The sequence below is a fragment of the Nyctibius grandis genome, chromosome Z (assembly GCF_013368605.1).
Source record: "Nyctibius grandis isolate bNycGra1 chromosome Z, bNycGra1.pri, whole genome shotgun sequence".
Taxonomy (NCBI): Eukaryota; Metazoa; Chordata; class Aves; order Nyctibiiformes; family Nyctibiidae; genus Nyctibius; species Nyctibius grandis.
The window spans coordinates 9,889,772-9,909,877 of record NC_090695.1 but is presented as its reverse complement, the minus strand read 5'-3'; the positions used below and the strand labels follow the sequence as shown (position 1 = coordinate 9,909,877).

At 45.3% G+C, this 20,106-nt stretch overlaps 1 protein-coding gene across 1 annotated transcript in view; it reads left to right on the top strand.

Annotated features, from left to right (window-relative positions):
• The window catches only part of PDZD2 (PDZ domain containing 2), a 137,432-nt gene that overhangs the window by 66,508 nt on the left and 50,818 nt on the right, over positions 1–20,106 (top strand). The window contains exon 2 of the mRNA XM_068423482.1: positions 7,267–7,669. Coding sequence (XP_068279583.1) covers positions 7,267–7,669 — 403 coding nt within the window. The remainder of the gene's footprint in view (positions 1–7,266; positions 7,670–20,106) is intronic.

The following is a 20,106-nucleotide window of genomic DNA, read 5'->3' as shown; positions in this document are numbered from 1 at the left end:
TTAGAAACTGGAGGTATGAATGCCATTCAGCCGAAGGCAGCCAGTGCTTCTGTCTGCATCCTGTGTGCAACTCCCTTCCCTCGGGCTGCGGCCGCGCGTCTCTCAGCCACACGTAGGTGGGGGTTGCCAGTGGGAGCAGAAGCGTGGTCCCCTGCCAGCCTCTTCTCCTGTCCCTGCCTCTGCCCTGCTGTGACCAGATCAGAGCTCTGGGCTGGGTTTAAACTCCCCATCTTGAGGTCTGAGTTTTTGAAAGTTTGCTTTGGCTGGGTTAATTTAAAGCTGGATCGGTTCCCTCATTAGGCTCATTTGTGCTGTTGCCCAAATGACTGTGCCAGCACCTGAGCAAGATACGGGGTGGGAGGAAAGCTGTGGTGGTGTTTGATATTGCCTGATCCCAGATGTAAGGTGTTTGTGAAACTGTAATCCTTAAAGCCAATGGCTTCACCACCATGCAGCAACTCTGTGGGATAAGACATGTTGTTGACCCTGGTTTTTTTGGTGGAAAGACTTGCCTGGGGTGCTGTGAGGGATCTGTAGCACAGCAAGGGAAAAGGAATTCAGTTCTCCCAAATTCAAAGCCACATCACTGCATTGATACCAGGTAGAGTGAGGTGTCTCACCAGGCTTTAGTCATGGTCCTGTGTCGCAAGGCTGAGCTGAATCTCTTCTTCCAGCAAAAGCCGCAAGCAGGCAGTGAATCCACGAAAACACAGCAGCAGTCCTCCCTCCGCTCCTTTTTCACCTTTCCTGAGAGTTCAGGATTTCACGGTGGGCAAAGAGGTCTTGCCCAGGGCCTCCTGCCAGCCTTGCCAGAGGTGTGTGTGCCCGGGGGCTCTTGCAGACTTCAGCGCTGGACCACTTGTTCTTAAATGGTCTTAAATTCTTGGTGTTTTGGTTTCTCTGATGAACAGGGAAGATCAGACCTTGCCCAATGTATTTGCTGCTACTGTTGCTTCTCCGTGATGCTCGTGTTGTGTTGTACAGACTGACAGCAGCCAGCCTGCAAGCAGCTCGAGCATCGCCACGGTGAGCACAAACAGTGTGATGCTCAAAGCTACAGGCGGCTTTAATCCGGCGGAGGATTGGGTCTAATCAGCACCAAACATGCTTGTACTGGCTTATCATAGGCCACAGAAATATGCTTTGAAATTTAACTTCCAGATTAGTTTTTCCTTCAAGGTTTCAGTAGGTCTAGTTGCATTCCTTGCTATAAATTTAATAGTGAAAAGTATGCCTTAGAGAAAAAAAATGGATTCAGAGTTTTGTTCTCCAGAAGGCCACTGCTTTGGCTATCCTGAGAAAAAGCCAGTGTGGCGTAGAGAGCCACAGCCTCAGTGAGACTCAGGGAGGTGCTGCTTAATCTTGGCCACAAGCCGAGGGCTGAGGGTTGCTCGTCCTCGAAAGGGAGCTGGGAGCCTGCTTGCGTACCCTGGGCTGTTTGAATGCACTCCCTGGGTGTTATTAGTCTCTCAGCTCCGGGACTGACTTTTGCTTTGCCTTTTCTGCCTTTCCTCCTGTTTATTAAGGCAGGCAGAGAACACCATGTCCCTTGCGTCTGCAATCGCCCGTAGAGCCCAGGGCAGGAAAGGGCTTGTCGGTGATGAGGTGCTGGATCGAGCTCGTTCCTGGTGTGCTGTAGCTCTGTGCCCGCAAGACAATGTTGAAGCAGCAGCTGGGTTTGCCAACGCCATTGCTTTCTGCTGAGATAATTGCGGTTGGAGCGCTTAGTCCTCTGGGAGATGGAGGAGAGGGCTGGCCATGGGGTCTCCCTGCAGCCCTGAGGAGGTGAAACCTCTTGCAAGCTCGGCTGCAGCAAGGTTTTCCCAAGACTTTGTAGCTCGGTGTTTTCCTCTGCCTGCATGCATTAAGGCAGACTTGACTCCAGCCCAAAGACACAGCAATCTGTGTAAAGTAACCCCCCGGTGCTCGCCAAAATCTGTCCTTGGCGGGCTGGGTGTTTTCGCACGGTGAGGGTTTCATGAGGAGCCATGTGCCCTCCCATCGGTCTCTATCTGTTAGTCATTAATTTGCCCTGCCTTACCTGAAAAGCAAGTTAGTTCGTTTGCTGGTGGCATGGAGAGATGGTTTGTTAAGTTTAGATTTTAAATCCCCTTTGGGGCTGGAGGTTTCAGTTCTGCGAGGATCCGCGCTGCCCTTCGTCTTTCCAGCCTAAAGAAGATTGAGTTTCAAGACGTTTTGCCGTGCCAGAATCTTTCAGAGAGGAGCATAAAAATTAGCAGTCTGTCTGTCCTGCTAAGGACATTACAGGTCCCAGGGCGGGTGGGGGATGCTCTGAAAGTGGTTGTCTCGCTGAGGTTTCTTCTCCGTGCCCTGGTGAGCTGCACAATGGGCTGGCTGGCGAGATGTCAGTGATGCTCAGTGTGTATAATTTCCAAAGCACTTTCTCATCTATCAGGATGAAAGGTTCTGGAAAAGTGCTAAATAGTATTATTAGTGTAAAATAAACATACTTCTTTAATATTTCTGATCCTAAAGTGAATCCAGATGCTTTCTTATGGCTGCTGGGTCTGCTTTGGTTTTTCTGTAGCTCAGTGTGGCCGTCTGCATTTTTTCAAGTGAGATGGGATGTGACAGAGAGCTTGTCACAGCATGCTCTTGTCAAGTCTGTAAACCTTTGTATTTATACATGCGCGTGCACACACACACACACATATATATATTAAAAAATTAAAAAATGACTGGCTTACTCTAAGACACCATTTCCAGGTCTGACAGGTCACACGCGTGCCAAGGAGCTTGGAATAAACTCAGCAAGTTTATCAGTTTTTGTGATCGCAGCAGTCAGTTCAGCTGTGTAGGGGAGAAATGGGATTTGGCTGCGTAACTCAAAATAGTCTCCGAAGGAAGGGGACGTGTCCATCTCTTCATAGCTCTGATACAAAGAGAGCATTAAACCCCCCTTGATACCAGCCACCAGTTGCGTTTTACAGCCTGTGGTTGAGCTTTGCAAGAGGTAACTTTCCAGCTCTGTTTCAAGTGTAAAATAATTTTCCCCTGGTTTTGAGGTTTATTAACATTTTCATGGTTTCTCTCCTACAGAGAAGAACAAGTCTGCCCCACTGCTTAAGGGTGGTGTTTTATACGGGCTGGGGTTTTACCAGAGCTGGTGCCAGGGTGAGATCAAAGCAGCAGGAGCAGCCGGGTGGTCCCTCCTTCTGAGCACGCCAGTGGGAAATGTTTCCAAGCCAATGTTTCAGGGATGTTTTAGACCCTGCTTGGGGAGATGACCCTGCAGCCTCTGAGGGGACTCCCAGCTGTGCTAAGGAGACTTGACACTATCTTGCAAAGACTGGCAAAACCAGAAAGTGTGGATGGGTCTTTTGCTGGTAAAATGTCTTAGTTACCAAAACTAAACTAGATGTATGATCAGCTGGTAAAATCACTTGCATTCTTAAAATCCATGATAATAGGATTTATTATGTGTCATCATTCGCTGGCACTAGGAGCAGCTCCCCAAGGTTTTTTAGCTAGTGTATGAGATCCAGAGCTTTCACCAAATCCTACTCCATTCCCTGCAAACCAAAACGGGGAATAGTAAGTTTTAGAGTCTCAGTTTTCAATAAACTTGGATCAATCAGAGCTGCATTAGGGATATTTTTGCTCCATGCACCTTCTCCATCCAAGCTGAAGACCGTGTTCAAACTAAGCCACAACTTGGAGGTTGCAGCTGATTCCCCACATCTGTGCTGAGAGCCGCGTATATTCATCAGCTTGGATCCTGCCCTGCCTGAGACACGGTTGGTGTATTGATTGCTAAAATCTCTGTGAGTGCTCTACAGGGACCAGATCTAAAAAAAGGCTTGTCTATGTTGCTCACTTTAAACCTCCTGAGAAGTGAGATTTTGGGTCCTGTCTAGCTTTTGCAGTTTTCTGCAGTCTAGAGGCTGTATAATTACATTTTATTGAATCCATCCTGTTACTCCCTTCTGGCATGGGATGCTCCTGGATTGATATAAAGTAATTAAAAATCTGAAGGTTCTCACTCGTTTAATACAACCTTTCCTGTCTTTTGTCCAGTGTTGAGAGCTTGCCGTGCTTCCCTGGGGTTTTTGGCTTCTTACTTAAACACGGGAAGAAATGGAAAAGGAAAAGGAAGCCAGCTAAGTAGGCATCATGAACTTAGCAGAACTTAAAGATGGCTCAGGCTTCTTGGTTAACAGCCCTGTCTTGGGAGGACAATACGCAAATGACCACAAATACTTGGTATATTAGTTTCCTATCTTTTCATATGAGTTTGGTGTTATACCAGTACTGGTTTTCCAGCACGGGATGCCTGGTCTTTGGTTTGAAACAAACTCTGAGATAATGATGCCACTTTACTGTGTCACTGGTACCAGCTGGATTTACCCTGTCCGGAAATACCTGACATTGTCTGGTGTACACCATCACTTGCTGCCATGCAAAGGTAGCTGCTCACTGACCTAGAGAAGACACATTTTTTTTTTTCATGGAAACTTATTGTGTGCTTTGAACTGCCGAGAAGTACTCAAGAAGACATAAACCCATGAGTTACTACAGGCTACACGCCTGGAACGTGCAGGCCATCTCGACATATGGAGTAAGTCGGTACAGCTCCACTAACTTCAGCGCAGCTGATCTATTACCGCTTGCTGTAACCTTGCTCCAGACTGCAGGGATGGTTGTCTGTGAACAGTGGGTAGAAAAAAACCCCTCTCTCGTCTTCCCTTTTCATAGCTTTACACTTTATGAACAGAATAAATGTGCCACAAGTGGAGGTGAAATAGTAAATTATTTTTGCCTCTATAGAATTACTTTATTTGGGCATATGCTAAGTTCCCTCTCATTCCGCTTAGTTCCTAAATCAAGTAGTTGATTAATGCTTGCGCTTGGTTACTGGCACTCAAAATTACATCAGTGATTAGTTCAGAGATAAAGATCAGTGTTTTAAAAAAAAAATAACCCCACATATGTGCACCTGCACAAAAACAAGTCAGGCAGAACTGACTCTGCGTAAAAACAGGGTGGGCAGCACCCGCGTAAGCCACAGGACTATAGGAAGAGGAGCTGTTTTTCTGTTTCCTTGTGCCAGGACAAGCAATGCTATCAGGCTTATGTGTGATGGATCAGAGTGCAGTGGTATTGCTGCAAGCAAAAGTCATGAATTTTAATTAACTTTACTGGCTGCCTTGAAATTTGAGTTGAAAGATAAATGTGAAAAACAGTCAGCCCATATTGTTTCTGGAACAAAACTGCCTCTTTTCTGTTGATTAAAAGAATTTTTCTTTTAACTTGATAATCAAAAATACTTCCATCTTAGTTCTGGAATTTTTTTTTGGCTAATGCTTCAGGTTCTGCCAGCCCTGGGTGCCTCCCTGAGCCAAGTGTCACCTCGTGGCCACCCAAACGGCTGACCTTGGCTGCAGAGACTTTCCAGCCAGCAGGGCTCGTTGGCTGTCTGCTTTCAGCCGTTCTGAAAAAGATCAGTTTAGGGCTTTATTTAAATATTTTTAATTAAAAAAAAAAAAAAAAAAGACTTGCCTGGTGAAAACTGCTGAGTGGTCTGTCCAGAGAGTTGGAGTCCGTTTTATATTCATTGGGGAAATTTGGCACAGCCAACATATTTGTCCTTCCCCTCTGTTTCTCCAGGGCTGCTTTTAAGGTTATGTAGTTGCCATATTCATTTGGGCATCAGTCTTCCTAATCAAATGTAAGTGATTTGAATGCCGACGTTGTTTTCAGGGGACATCTAAGCTTTGGGAAGAATTGAACTGAAACTATCAGCTCATGTCGCTGGACAGAAACACACACCCATGGTGTTATTTCCAGCCACTGCCAGGCTGGTCCAGATTACTTTTGAGAAATTGAGAGTGCTTTCCTCACTCCTCTGAACAGAAGTTTGCTTCAGGGGTTATCGTAGCCACTTTTCCTGTTTTGCCATTAAGTCACCTCTGTGCAGGAATAAGTTTGAAGGGTTGTATTTAAGGCTAAACAACTTTTAAGAAAGGGAAGGGGAAAATTAGCCTACAGGCACCAGGGAGGAAGGTAAATTGGTGGAAGACTCCTGAGTCGCTCCTTCTCTCTCAAACACAAGTGCTGTGTTATTTTCTCTTAGGATCTTCAGTGGTTCAGCTCCACACCTAGTTTCTCATCTCCTCTGATGGCTGTAGGTTCAGCAACTGCTCCGTATTAGTGAAGAGTTCATTGCAGCTGCAGCAGGGGCTTATGTGATGCTCTGGGAAATTCTTGCTCTTTTCACTAGTGAGAAAGGCAATACGTTTTGGGGCCTAAATTAGCGTGAAAGGGCACATACAAACCTGCTAAGTACAAATTCCAGCTTGTTTGTACTCTCAGTTGGTTACACCCTTGGCTCAGAACCCAAATATTTCAAGAATTTGGGTTGAGGTATATCCTTTCCCAAAAGAGGCATGAAGTTAGATTCCCCTTTTGCATCAATGGGTGCAGTTTCTGTAAGGTCACCAAGTATTTGCTTGATGCAGAAATGTTAATTCCTTTAAGGCATGTCCAGAGATTTTGGGAGGGGAGGTGATGCTTTGCCCTGGTGCGAGAACCTGGTGGCTGCTCCTTGCACAGCTGAGATGACATGGCTCTTGCTTTGATTGGAATAGGCTTGCTGTAAAGGAAACCCACCTTTTTTCCATGTCCCTTTACGGGAGCTGGGATGCCTTGTAGTGCCACGCTTCACTGTACTGGGGCCATTGGAACTGTGCCTGCTTAACCCAGTGGCTGATTTTTTTTTCCCCCTGAGGCCTTCAAAGCATGTACGTATGCCGAAGCTGAAGATTAGTTTCACTAAGGAGGCTTATTTCAGATGCAAATGCTCTATGGGCTGCTGCACAAATGAAGCTGACTGATTTTTAAGTATTTTTAAAAATTATTTATTTATTTTAGTGCCACAATGGAAGCACTCTGCTTTGATTTGCTTGCTCCATCTTCCCATGTTTCTGTGCTGTGGGTCTGGAGGTCAGGGTGGTGGGAATCCATTTGGTGGCATTTACCAGTTGTCGTATTGTGCTGTGGTGGCATCAGCCTGGATGGCTGGTACAGCTGTTATTATTCGTGGTGTTGTTCCTGGTATTATTTCCCTCAAATTCTGAAGGAAGAGAGCATTTGCCAATGCCTCGAGGTGTCCTAACGTATCCACGCACCGGGTAATCAGCTGCCTGAGAAGGTGCATGAACATCATGGGTTGTTGGGGTGCTGGGGTGGTATGTGGGCACTGTGGGGCGAGTAGTCAGTAATCCCTGCGCATCCCTTTCCTTGCAGTTACCTGGCTGAGCAGTGCTGGAATGGCGGCTTCGTCTACCTGATCATGTTGCGCCGCATCAAGCGCAAAGCCCCTCTTCCTCCCTCCAACGGCAACAACAGCAACAGCTGCGACCCCAAAGCCAAGCCCAGCCCTGAGCCCGGAGACAGAGCTGCTCAAAATGGGAAGAGGACCAGGAAGTTTGGGGTCATCACCAGAACACCAGGCAGCAAGGACAGCAAAGAAAAGCCAGGCTCAGAGCATGGGAACGGGCACTGCACCCCGATGGAGGTGGAGGTTGCTCAGCCAGAGACCTCCGAAGCAGAAAGCAATGGGGAAGAGCAGCTTCAGGGCACCGGGGGACAGTACCGGTGCCGGCTGTCGGATGGCGGCATGCCAGACATTGGCGACCAGTCTGCTCAGGTACGTTTGCTTCGTTTTTTCTAGAGAAGGAAGCAGCAGCTGTGCCAGGAAATTAAGGGAATTTCTTGAGCGGTTTTCCTGGTTTCAGTGCTCCATCCTCAGGCTGAGCCTCCGGGTGACAACCCAAGCTGTCAGAGCACCAAGCTGTGGGATGGGGTCCAAAACAGGGGCAGGAGGATTAGAGAGTTAAATAATAATTGTGAGAAACCTCTGTCATGCTCCTTCTGTGATGGAGGGGAAGGTCCTTATGTCTCTGACCTGTCAGGGTTGACCTCGGGATTTCTTCTGTTGAGACGACTGTTGACCTTGCAACACTGGGACAGGAGGTGTCATAGAATCATAGAATTGTCTTGGTGTCGGTGGAGGATGGTCATTTTGGTTTTTAGCTCTGTCTGAGCTCAGTGGCACCTTAAAGCTCATGTTAACATTGGAATTGGAGCTTCCCTTTTTGATGCACCAGACCATGGTGCATTTATTTGTGTTACAAAACTTGTTTGGCCAGTGTTTGGGGACCACATGGAAGTTATTGTGAATTTTGGTCCGAGTTGATGGGATGGATGATTTGTTAATGTTTGGGACGACAGTGGGACTGGGGCTTTCATTGCTTCTCTCTTCATCCTAATGGAAATCTTGGGGTTTGTTGCCTGTCTAGAATTGCAGCATTGCTGGATGGAGAAAAATAACCCGAGCCTTGATCAGGTTTCCGTATGCATCTATCACCAGAAGAGCTGTCTGCCAATCTTTCCAGAGACACTGATAGTATAAACAGATGAATGCTGCTTTGTTAGGCTTGGGGCTTGCTGCAGCAGCTGGTTTTGGTTTTAAGACTTCAAAGCTGGTAACAGAGCAGAATGAGTGGACATCTCATCACTAAATTCTGTTGAGGAAAGCATGGTTTAAACGTATCCTCTTAATTAGTGCTCCCCAATACTGCAGGATGGTGGTGATGGTGGTTATTAACTTAAACTAATTTAACTTGAAGTATGTTGGAGGGGCTAAAACCAATTTTAAAAAACGCTGGTCTTAAAGAAGCGTAATTGAGAAAACCTGCTCTTCCCATCAGTGAGACATGTTGAATTTCGTGATGCAACAGGAAGGGGAGAATGTTTGTGTACTGTTCTCGCAAGCCTCCTTATTGCAGTCTTTCTGAAAGAAAACATTAAAAGTTTAAAAATAAATAAATAAATCCTTCAGTATTTTGAAAGCTCTGGTCCATATAAAAACTTCTCGAATCTGTTCTGAAGATGTCTAATTAAAAACATGTTATAAATGAAGATGATCAGAGTTTGTTTTGAGGAAGTGGAAAGCCAAAAAAACGTATATATTAAAGAAACTCTTGATCCAGAGCGATCTCATGCTAGTGTTACCTTGATGTTTTGAGTCGTTTTGGTCTGAGAAGTAAATTATTAAATTCAGAACATGTATGTATCAATGTGAGCAATAAATACATTTTTAATGCAAAGCACATACAAGGTGGCTTTGTAAAACGTAAAAGCGTAGTTGAATCGCTGGAAATTTAAGAGCTATAATTTGTTCAGTTGTGGTGTATCTGTCATGGAGCCTGTTGGGAGACACAGTAATTTAGTAAAATTGCTCCTCTCTCTCTTTCTTTTAATTTTCCCCCCTCCCTTAATATTTTGCTTAGAGATATGACCTCTGTGTGTGTCAGTATTAATTACGTTTTCCTGACATCTGAATGAGGAGGAATGTGAATAGCTGGAGCCTGAACAGCATGCCTTGCTCATCCTTCGCTTTTTAAAGATGAGGGGGCCTTATAGAAGCCACCAGTGTAGCATCTGTGGGGTAGCTGCTATCAGAGTAATGAGTGGCTTAGTTCAGTTTCTTAATAAGTATTGAATAGGGACAGTGAATAAGATTTTCAAAATTATTTGAGGCCTGTTCAAAAAAAAGTAATTAAAAAAAAAGGCAAGGAATAAAGACACTTGGGAGCCTCAAATCTCACTCCCAGCTCTGTTTTCAAAGCGTGACCTGGCACTCAGGCATGTGAGATCCAGCCGTGTCAGGAGCCTTTTGAAAACAGCATCCAGGACGTCGTGTCAGAAGTTGCAGCCTCCTTCCAGGCTTCAAAGCGTGAGCCAAACCTCTCGTAGCCGCGGGATGAGTTATCTCCTCCTGAGCGGGGACAGGGTGCATTGGCAGGGCACCGTCTCCGTGGGGAAAGCGGCTCCATCCCCGCTGCCCGCCCTGCGCTCGCCGTCTCCTCTACACGTTGACTAATTGAATATCCAGGGCTGTCAGCCGTACGCCTTTTGGGAACACTATATTCGCTTCAAGAGGACGAGAGCCAGCCTGCGGCGGGCTGGAGGTCAGCTGTGGGTGTGAGGAAGGGCTTCGAGAAGCTGCTTGGCGACCGGTGCAGCTGTGGGAGGACCACCCTAGTCCTCTCCACCGCCCCGGTCCTCCCCACTGGCCCGGTCCTCCCCACTGCTCCTTCCCCCTCTCCTACCCCAGAAGGCCGATTGGAGAATTACTGAAATTGGAATTGGAGTCCAGGCAAATAGCTTTTTTTTTCCCCCCCTGTAGAAAGTTAGTTTGAAGTTGTCATAATGAGAACAGTGGAGAAGAGGTTGGGTTGAATCTGCATGTATTCGGCCACTGCTGTACTGAAACCAGCGGCCAGCTCATGGCCAGTGCCTTGGGCATATTGTGCTGGGAATGCTTTTGAGGCATCCAAGTGTCTTTGGTGTCGTTTGCTCTCAGGGTACCTCCTCTCCCACAAGCGTGGGGTTGTTCTCCCATTTTCTCGCTGCGTGCTGCTAATAACAGCAATGCTGAGTCGTGAAACGAGAGGCAAGACGAATACTGTTTTGTCAAGTGAACCTGCCAGGAGATTCCTGTGTTACTGGTTTGTGTGCATCTGCCAGTCCCCTTCTTCAGGCTTGCTTTCATCTCCCAGATCTTGGTCTGTCTCTCCTGTGCACTTGGCATTGCTATCGCTATGCATAAACAAATCTGCCAGGCTGGTATGTAACCCTCAGTAAATATTGTACCTGCCAATCAGCAGGCAGCATTTAATGTTTACAGGTGGTTAAGTTATGCTGCAGTATTTTTGGGATGAACCTAAATGCCCTTTAAAATGCAGGAATTCAAAGCAGCAAGGGTGTATCTGCCTAGCAGGAAGATCTCGAAGGTCTGGAAGCCAGACCTGACCTTGGAGAGGACCCAGGCTGGCTGCGGTGGGAGTCATGGACAGTGATTTAAGACCAGGCAGTCTCTGAGCCGGAGTAATGGTCCGTCACATCCTGGGAAGATTGGGGAGCTTAAATACAGAAATCAAAGTTTACTACTTTTATTCAGCAGCCTGAGACAGGGTGGTCTTTTGTAGGCTGGTAATTATAAAGGCACAGATGAAAGAGGAATATGGGGAGGGGATGCTGGAGTCAGCTGAAAAGTGATAAAGAAAAGGAAACTGTGAGGTTTCCTCACAATATCCCAATTCTGTGGTTTCACTGTGTTTGCCGGTAGGACAGAATCCCTCAGTTTTTTCCTCGGTTTCTCTCTCATGCTGTTTTTGGAAGAGCTGTGGACCACTTCCTTAGTTGTTCAGCCCCTAAAGAGTGCCCAGAGGTGGCCAGGTACAGCTGGCATGGGCAGGGATCAGAAGTAGGACTGTGAGGGTTGCATGGACCAGGATTATGAGTGTTAGGGGTGGGAGTGTAGTTTGTAAGAATGACTTGAACCGATTCAGATCTCACTGGCATGATGAGAGGCTTTCATCGATGAAGCCAGAAGAAGGTTGGCTGGAGATGAAGTGTACCAGAGCAGACTGGCCACCGTTGCTTCCTCTGGCCCCAGCAGGATGCTCTGAAAAGTCCTGTCCATTAAAAGAAAAAAACAAGACACCTCCAGAACCCCCTTGAATCCTCTTGCTTCTGTATAAGCATCCAGATTAATAAGGGATTGAAATCCACATCCAAATTCAGCAGTCACCAGTAGAAACTGTGTAAAGGAGACTGGACAGAGTAAAAGTGCTTTAACAGTGAAGGAAGGCAAATGGAGAGGGGCTGGGGCACTGCATTTGGACATTTCTCTGTTGGGAGAAATATCTGGCATGGAAGGAGTGCAGGGCTTGCACCAGGTCTCCCAGGCTGGTCATAGCACCGGGGCTGTGGTGGGACAGATGCCTTTCCAGGGTGGAAACAAGTCAGCGTCTGGTGGCCCCATGAGGTGTGACGGGTGTTTTTATGGAGCCGGCTTAACATCTATTAAAAAAAGGGAGTGGGGGAGAGTTTTTTGGTGGAGGTCTGGGTTGTAGTAGTGCTTCAAGACCTTGGCTCCGTGTTGTTAACCCCAGTTACTCTGCAGTGGGTCGCAGCTGCCGGAGCAGTGTGCATAGCCAGCTTCGCTATCTTATAGACCAGCTGAGCCCAGCTTACGCAGACCACGTGCGTGCACGTGAAAGACCAGCCAGGTCTTTGCCAGCCAGCACTTGCTTTTGAATAGCTGCAACTGCACGGCGCTTGGTTTCATTTTATCAGCAACTCCGTTCGGACCCGTTATTGCTTTCTTATTAAGATTGCTTGTCTCGGGAAAGGATGAATGCTTATGAATTGCATTTTCCTGTAGTTAGGAAAGGCTGACAGCCTTTCTGTCGCAGTATTTACCTATTAGCATTGGTAAATGCCAGCCTTACCTTGCATTTTGGTTAATGGAAAATGTTCCTTATCTTGCCAAGCAGAAGAGGAAGGCTAATGGCATGTTACAGGAATCAAAACATACGGCTTGAAATAGCGTACTGGCTTTAAGTGTCTTGCTATTTTTTTAAACATGATGGAGAAAAAATATTTCTCATACGTTTGCTGTACCAAAATGAAAACCTTGCTGTGAGCAAGGTACTCCACTGAAGCTAACTTGCTTTACATCACCTTTCTTTGGCAACCTGAGCAGTAATTATTGTTTCATCAAGGCTTTTATGGGACTCTTACATGGTGCATGTTTTAGACATAAATAACTATTTTTAGTTTTTAATGTAGACACCTTTAGTCATGTAAAGGCCTTCCTCAGAATCTGTTTCTGTTCTTAACGTCTTTTTATCTGTTGTGTTTGCTTCCAGCTTTCATTAACACGAATCCTGGGGCTATCTACTGTCTTGAAGTTTTAATGTGCGCTGTAATAAGCATGTCTTCCCTCTCTCTTGCCTGTTTTGGGTTGTAAACTCTCTTAGGGACAAGAGCTCTCTTTTAATTGTAGATGTACAGCACTGACAAAACTTGGCCTTGCTTTTGCTTGGGGTTTTAGGAATTGCTTTGATGTAACTAGTAGTGAAATTACAGTTAATTTTTTTTTGCTGCCAGTTACGTTCCACCTTGCCATAAAACAACCATCGTCACAACTTCTGGGGTTAAGTCTGACTCGTTGCCAAATTTTTTGAACTGACGAGGTTTTGCCTTTCTTTGCTATGATTTAACTGATAGCTACAGCTACGGTAGCTGTAGATTTTAATTTTGAATAGCAATCTGTCCTTCTATTCTGTTTTTGGATTGAATTTTCTAAGAGTGTGGTGGAAGGTTGGGTGTAGAGATAGTCTGGTAATGGACAAGTTGTAATGAGTTATTTTTAATGTATCACCTTGAAACGGGGTCCTCACTCTTGAAAATGAGCTACCCCCAAAGGCACGAGGTTGTGTTACAGGAGGTCTCAGCTCAGGTATCACAAACCGTAGGTGAGAGCACCAGTATGAGAGCATTTCCCACCTACACAGAAAGTGATATTTTTTTCGTTTCGCATATGGTATTAAAGATACAGCAAACCCACAAATGGAATGCAAAGGACTGGCTTTAGCTGAAATTTAAGTTCACACCATTTTATGTTTTAATCATTAAGTGCGAATGTTTGAAACCAAGTGGACATGCCTAAAAATAGAGTATGCTTTTGGCTTAGGTGCTGTAATGTTTCAGGTGTTAGTTGGGATTATAAAGCTGCATACACTTAATTTTTAAGGCAGGGTGCTGAAACCACTGAGCAAACCCAAAGGATTCCTGACACTGACAGATGTGATACCAGTCCCCACGAGAGACCTTTCTTTAGCTGACACGGGAGCATGGTGCCTTACTGTAGGACGGGCTTTAATCTTCTGCAGGCAGCGAGGATTTTTTCAGAGAAACTGCAAACTAACCAACCAGCCATTCCCAGCAGCCCAGCTAGAGAATGAGACTGGGCAAGATACTCCACGGAATGCAAACACCTTGTAACCCTTACAAGCCTGAGCTCCCCAGGGGGAATTGCCGTGCCAAAACCCTCCGGGGTCAGGGATAGCTGAGAAATCCTTTGGCTGATCTTGCAATAAAGCCTCAGTCAATGGCAAGAGGGGAGCAGCCTGGAGAGGTGCAATCCAGATGGTGATGGCAAAGGATGACAAATTACTCCACCAGGTTTTTGTAAGGGGTGATGATGTAGTTCAGGTGCTTGCAATGGCTGATAAAATGTTTAAAGCCTTTGCCAGGGAAATGATGTCAACAAGCAGTCTGTCGCGGGAGATGGGCCCTGGGGGACAGTCTGCTTTAAGTCGCAGAATCTTCTTCCCCTCTGCTGTGATGCCTGTTTTGTGTATTTTAATTATGTGTTTGTGTTTGGGGGAGGGTATGTTTTTGCTTTTGACTGTTCTCCGGGCTTTATCCCCTAGGATGCTTCTCTTTCCATGGGGAAAGTAGTCACATTTCAGTGAAAGGATGCCAAGTGTCTGGCGGCCGTTTGTCCAAACAAGGGGACTTGTTAAATCAGCAATGGACACTTGAATGCAATCGCAGTTGTGTCTGTGCTGCTGCCTCCTGCCTGTTTAGAGGACATGGAAAATTCACATGGTCAACACAGGGTAATTCATATTAAGGGCTACTTGGTCTTTGGATCTTTTTCCCCCTCTTTCAAGTGGTGTAGGAGATACCCACTGCATGGCTTCCATCATCTGGAGGTAGAAGCCAAAGGCTTCTTAGCCTGGCTCAGTGCTAAGAAACTTTCATGGACAGTAGGGATGGATAAAGAACTCTTGTCTTGGAATAATTAGTTGGTAAAGAAATTTAGTTTGTTTTTTTTCTTTTTTTCCCCTGCTTTTGATTTGTCTTGGAGTTGTTTAGCTTGCTTGTACAACAATGAAAACAAAACCCAAGGTAGCAGATGACAGCAGGAGTCCTGCTGTCAGATCAGCCTTAAAAATAACCTGGTTAAGATCAGATGAGAAATATACTCATTATCCACTAATGAAATAATTGCTTTGTTAAGAATCTGCAAAAATCAGATCTTGGCATGATTTTCTGATACTGAGTCATTCACACTAATATCTGTGATGGCAAAGAGTGATGGCTTTTGACTGTATCTTGAGATTGACGCATTTGAGCTACTCACCTGGTATGTGATCATGCAAGTTGATTCCCCAGCTAGGGAATCTGTCTGTCCCACCTGCCTGCTGGGAATGGGGATAGTGGGAGGAGGCATGGTTTGACCCAAGGTGGGGCAGGCAGCTTTTAATTTATGCCACGTCAGTGAAAGATGCTGGGGAGTGCTGTTCTGGTATGGCCACCCCAGTATACACCCTGTCCCCATAGAGGAAGATCCTGCGCTGGTCCTTGCTTGAAGGTGATCGCTTTTATGCTGGTCTGAATGCCGTGCACTTTGGGAGATTTTGTGCTGGTTTTGTGCTGCTTTTCAGCTGCATGTGATCGGCACGTTGGCTGCCAGCTTCTATCACAGAATCACAGAATCACAGAATCAACCAGGTTGGAAGAGACCTCAGCCTGTATCAAGCCTGCTGTGGTCGTTTTTTTTAATGCATGAAACTTACAACTTTCTCTTAAGTGTCACGTTTCCAAAGCAGCTTTGTGGCTGGTGAGGAAGAGCTCGCGGTTTGCTTCTGCTGCTCCTACGGGCAGAACCTGTGAAGTTTCTAAGTGGGAACCAGTCCCTGCAGACAGACAGTAAAAATCCACGTTGAAACGCGGAGGGATGGAGACATCCCACGGGCAGTGTTAGGGCAGTCAGTGTGTGTGTAGAGACCTTGCATGGTTATTGGTATTCTCATCAGGGCTTATCTCTGTTTTTATTTTAAAATTGTTACATATTTATACCAGGTTCAGCTGAATTGCTGCTGTGACAGAAAGTGCTTTTTTTGTAGACAACTATTTTACATTTTCCATTTTGCTGTCTGGCTTTTTAACTACTTACTGCGTTTCTGTTTTCCATTTGTTTACACCATGCTCCTGCCAAGCTTTTCTTTAATACAAGATTTCAAAGCAGTTTTTCCTTTGTGTATACAGGTTTGCAGCTTCTCGAACACGGCGCAGTCAAAAATCAGTCAAAACCCTTTAAACTCCCCTGCAATTAGCTGGTGAAAGAGAAGGGGGGAAGAATGGGCTCCGATGTCTTTTTATTTATTTATTTATTTATTTTCCTCAGCACTCGTAGGAAAAATGTTCCTTTTTGTTTTATTAATGAAGTGCTTATGAAATGGAGCGTTTGATGGTGCGCACTTGGAGCGGGCAGGAGGCGAGCTTCCCCACGTCGTGCTGGCAGCGTGCTTCCTTTCTGATCTGTAGCACGCTAGTTTGTTCCAGATGTGGGCTCGCTCTGAGCAGGGGCTGCCTGATGTACGATGGCTTCACGGTGGAGAAAGACAGCCTGGGGGGACCCACTTGAAGCTGCCAGCTGTGTTCTCCATTCTCACTTGCGGTCTCTTACATAAGATGACCCATATTTTTTTTTTTTTTTGCGCTTGCGATTAATCTAAGTAGAATATTCATGCTGTCTTTAAAAACATTTTAATTATTTGTAGCTTAGGCACTTTGAAGTTGATCAGCTGCAAGTGGAAAAATCTGGTCCAAAGGGCTGACTGCTCGAAAGAGCCAAGTTAGGAGGAAAGTTGAGTCACCTAAGAATGATGTAACTGCGGAGAACAAAAATTATCTGTTAGCCCAACTGCAGACTGACATGATCACTTGTGTTTCTTCTTGCTATAGGAGTGTTCACAGAAGTGAGGGAAGTCAAAAAATGTAGGTCTGGAAGGGACTTCAAGAGATCCAGTCTCATCTCCTCCTCTGAGACCATCTTTGATAAATGTTGGTCCATCATGTCCATGAAATCCTCTCATTGAGGGGGGATCCCCAGTCCCTTTGCACAGGCAGGTCTGCTGCCGCTCTGGTTTACAAGCAAAGTCCATGGGGTGGGGTGGATCTGGGCAGAGTTAACATTTGCTCCCAGGACATGGGGAACAAATTTCTACAGGGAAATTTTGGCTTCTTATTCCTTTGACACTCTCAAAGCAACCGTGGATGTGTTTCTGACTGTCCATCTTGGGCAAATCTCAGGTGAATTGCGTGAAATTTTGTGGATTGTCATATACAGGTAGTCAGCCCAGCTTATCTAGTGAGTCCTTTGCACTTTGGTTCTCAAGTGCTGAGCTTCATTACTGTGACCTGCCTTTGGTTAAGGGCAGTTAAGGGATATAGGTTGGCCTCCTTATTCTTGAGAGTAGCCAGAGCAGTGTATTGCCTGGTCCCTGTCTGTGACAGGAGCTGGTAGAGCCTCTCTCTTTATTCTTGCTGAGGATGCCTGGAGCTTGAGATCCCTGGCCGGACCAGCACATCTCTGTGCTTTAGGCATGGAATGCTTTTGCACTGAGAGCTGTGGGTGCACGTGTGCAGATTTATTGTGTCACTTGTGAACGAAGCTGGGGGGATTGTTCTGAGTCATTTATAAGTGAAGCTATGAGAATTATTCTGAGAGGATGGAAATGTTTGGGTGTTAATAGGGATATGAAGCTGGCAGTGGCCAAGCAGCAACCAGAATTGTGCAGCCGATCAGCAGAGATCAGCCAGCAGTTAAACTCGTCCTCCTCTGGGCAGGGATTATGCAGGCTCCAAGGACAGTGACATCAGACCTGCAAACTGCTGAATCTAACCACACGTGGAGTTTCCCTTGGGTATTCTCAGTCTCTGGAGCAGAGTGAATACACCAGGATCCTAGCTTTCATTTAAAGGCTAAGTGAGCTTATAGTCTTTTTGTTTATGAAGGAAAATTTGAAAATATGATCCTTCAAAAAATTTCAAAATTAAAAGCATGCATCACTCTGCTTTTTTTTCTTTTCTTTTTTTTTAGAAGTGTTTAGGATTTGTGTTGTTGAACCTGGGAATCTACAATAACTCAAGAAAACTGGTTTTAAGTAAAATTTAAAGGCACTTACAAATCCTTGGAGTTGGCACAGTTTTACTGTTAAGGCTTTCCTGCGGTGGAGTCATGTAAGATGCACGTTCAAAGGAGCAGCGTTTCCTAGCTGGCCATGAAATATCCCACACCACTCTATGCAAAAGAGAGAGCAGCTTCGTGGGGAGGGGAAGGGGTTCTGCTAAATACCCCCTTTCTCCAAGAGGCTTTAAGCAAAGCCTAGCAGTCTGCTTTTTAATACTTAGCTTTCAGAATCTTGGAGGGACGTACCTCAGAGTTACGTGTGTACTGGTGGGGGGGCGTTTGCTTCGTAGCACATGGGTGAACGAAGAGCTGTGAATGCTTTGTGAAGAAGAGGGGAAGAGCAGCGAGGGGATCTGATTTCCAGTCGAAATGAAATTCCCAGTTGAAATTTCTCAGTGAAGTGCACGCAGCTGACCGGTGGGGACTTCAGGGACAGCCTTTGCTTACACAGGAGATGGTGACTGTGTCATTTGAAAATAAGTGAAAGAAATACGTGTTTGGGTATGTGGCAGATGGTTTCATTGTCTTTATTGTGGCTGCATTCTGCCGTCCGTGTTCGGACTGAGTAACGCTTTCCTTTGCAAGTGCTTTTGATGTCAGTGGGAATTCAAGGGGAATAAGATGGTGCTTGTGTCAAGAGCAGCAGAGTCTTGCCATTTGCTGCTATTAAGTGTTTTGCTGTGTAAATGAATATTTGAGAGTGGGTCAGTTAAGAGTAAATTTGTTTTTTTTTTTTTTTTAATAAGATGTGTGATAGTGAGGAGTGCTGAGGAATGCAGGCTAGGCGCTGCATGTCGTGGGCCTTTGCATAACTCGCATTCCAAAAAGCTTTTGCACATCGTTAAACACAATTTTATGACTGCATTGTTAAACTTTATTGGAGACTCTGCTCCCAAACCGGATTTAACAGCGGGACACTCGGAGTGGCGTCCTGTGAGGAGGATAGATGGTCATCGTTTGAGCCTGGGCTTGGTTGGTGGAGGCAGAGAGGTTGTATTTCACCGTTACACTGTTTTCATTATGGGTACAAGGTACTTTATAGCAATAAAACCTCTCTGGAGCATTTTCATGCTGTAGCTCAGTTCTGTTTTTTAAGTAGATAAATACAGTTGACTCTTGTCCCGGCATTTAGCATGGCATCTCATGTATCACTCTAATTTATCTTAAAATATTCTCTGTCCTGACATGTCCTGTTACTCAGCAGGAGGCTGGGCTTTTAGCGACGCACTGAGGATCCCAGTTAAACCTGTTGGGATATTGCCCATGTGCATGACTTTCAAGTTAACAAATTACCCGCAGGTGTATATGTTTTCAGGCTCAAACTTTTGGGTTACCTCTTAAGACACCTGGTTTGTTTTTCCTGTTTCTCCTACCTGTGGTCTAGGTCTCCTACCTAGATGTGTAACATCATTATTATTATTATTATTATTATTATTATTATTATTATTATTATTATTTCCACTTTGTTCTTAAGATACTGGTGTAGATACTGACCGCTTTGTTCCTATATCTGAGAAACTCATCTTGCATTGTACTTAAAAGTTTCAGTGTAGGGCCCCAGTGATCAGGTGAAAAAAAAAAGCACATTTTCTTCACTTAATAAAGGCTCTGATAAACAACATTGGCCTAAAATCTGCACACAAGGGTTGCCTTGGGTTCTGCTGCCGCAACCCTTGGGTTCACCGATATATTTAGCAGTTCCCGTTCTCAGAAACAAGCAGCAATTTCTACATGCTCTTCACAGTTTGGCATGAAATTTTAATCATCTTTGCTACTTGGGCATTTGCGTACTGCGAGAACGTTACTTGTGTGCAGAACAGACCCACTCAGAAATAGCTGAGCTGGTACCCAGTGACTACAACACATGGCCTAAAAATTGCCTCCAAATTGTGCATTTTGTTGTCATGCAAGCTTGGAAACTTCCTAGGGTTTCTCATAATTCTGTTATCCTGGTTCCTTCCCTCTCTCGGAGAGTCTTGGCAATCACCTTACGTGTCTTGCTTCCTTGTTTTTCTCTTTCCTTTGTTTGCCTTGCTGGTACCTGACACCCTTGTGTCTCCTTGTGCCTAGTACTTACAGTAGGGCTCATGGGAAGTATTGTTTATTTTGCATTTTTGTATTGTTCTGGAGTTTGTAAAGCACTTTTTGGATGAATGTTTATAATCATTTAAAAAAAATAAAGGTGTCCTAAACATTGCTTATTACCTTGCTCATATTGAAAAGTTATTCTCTGCAGTGGGTGA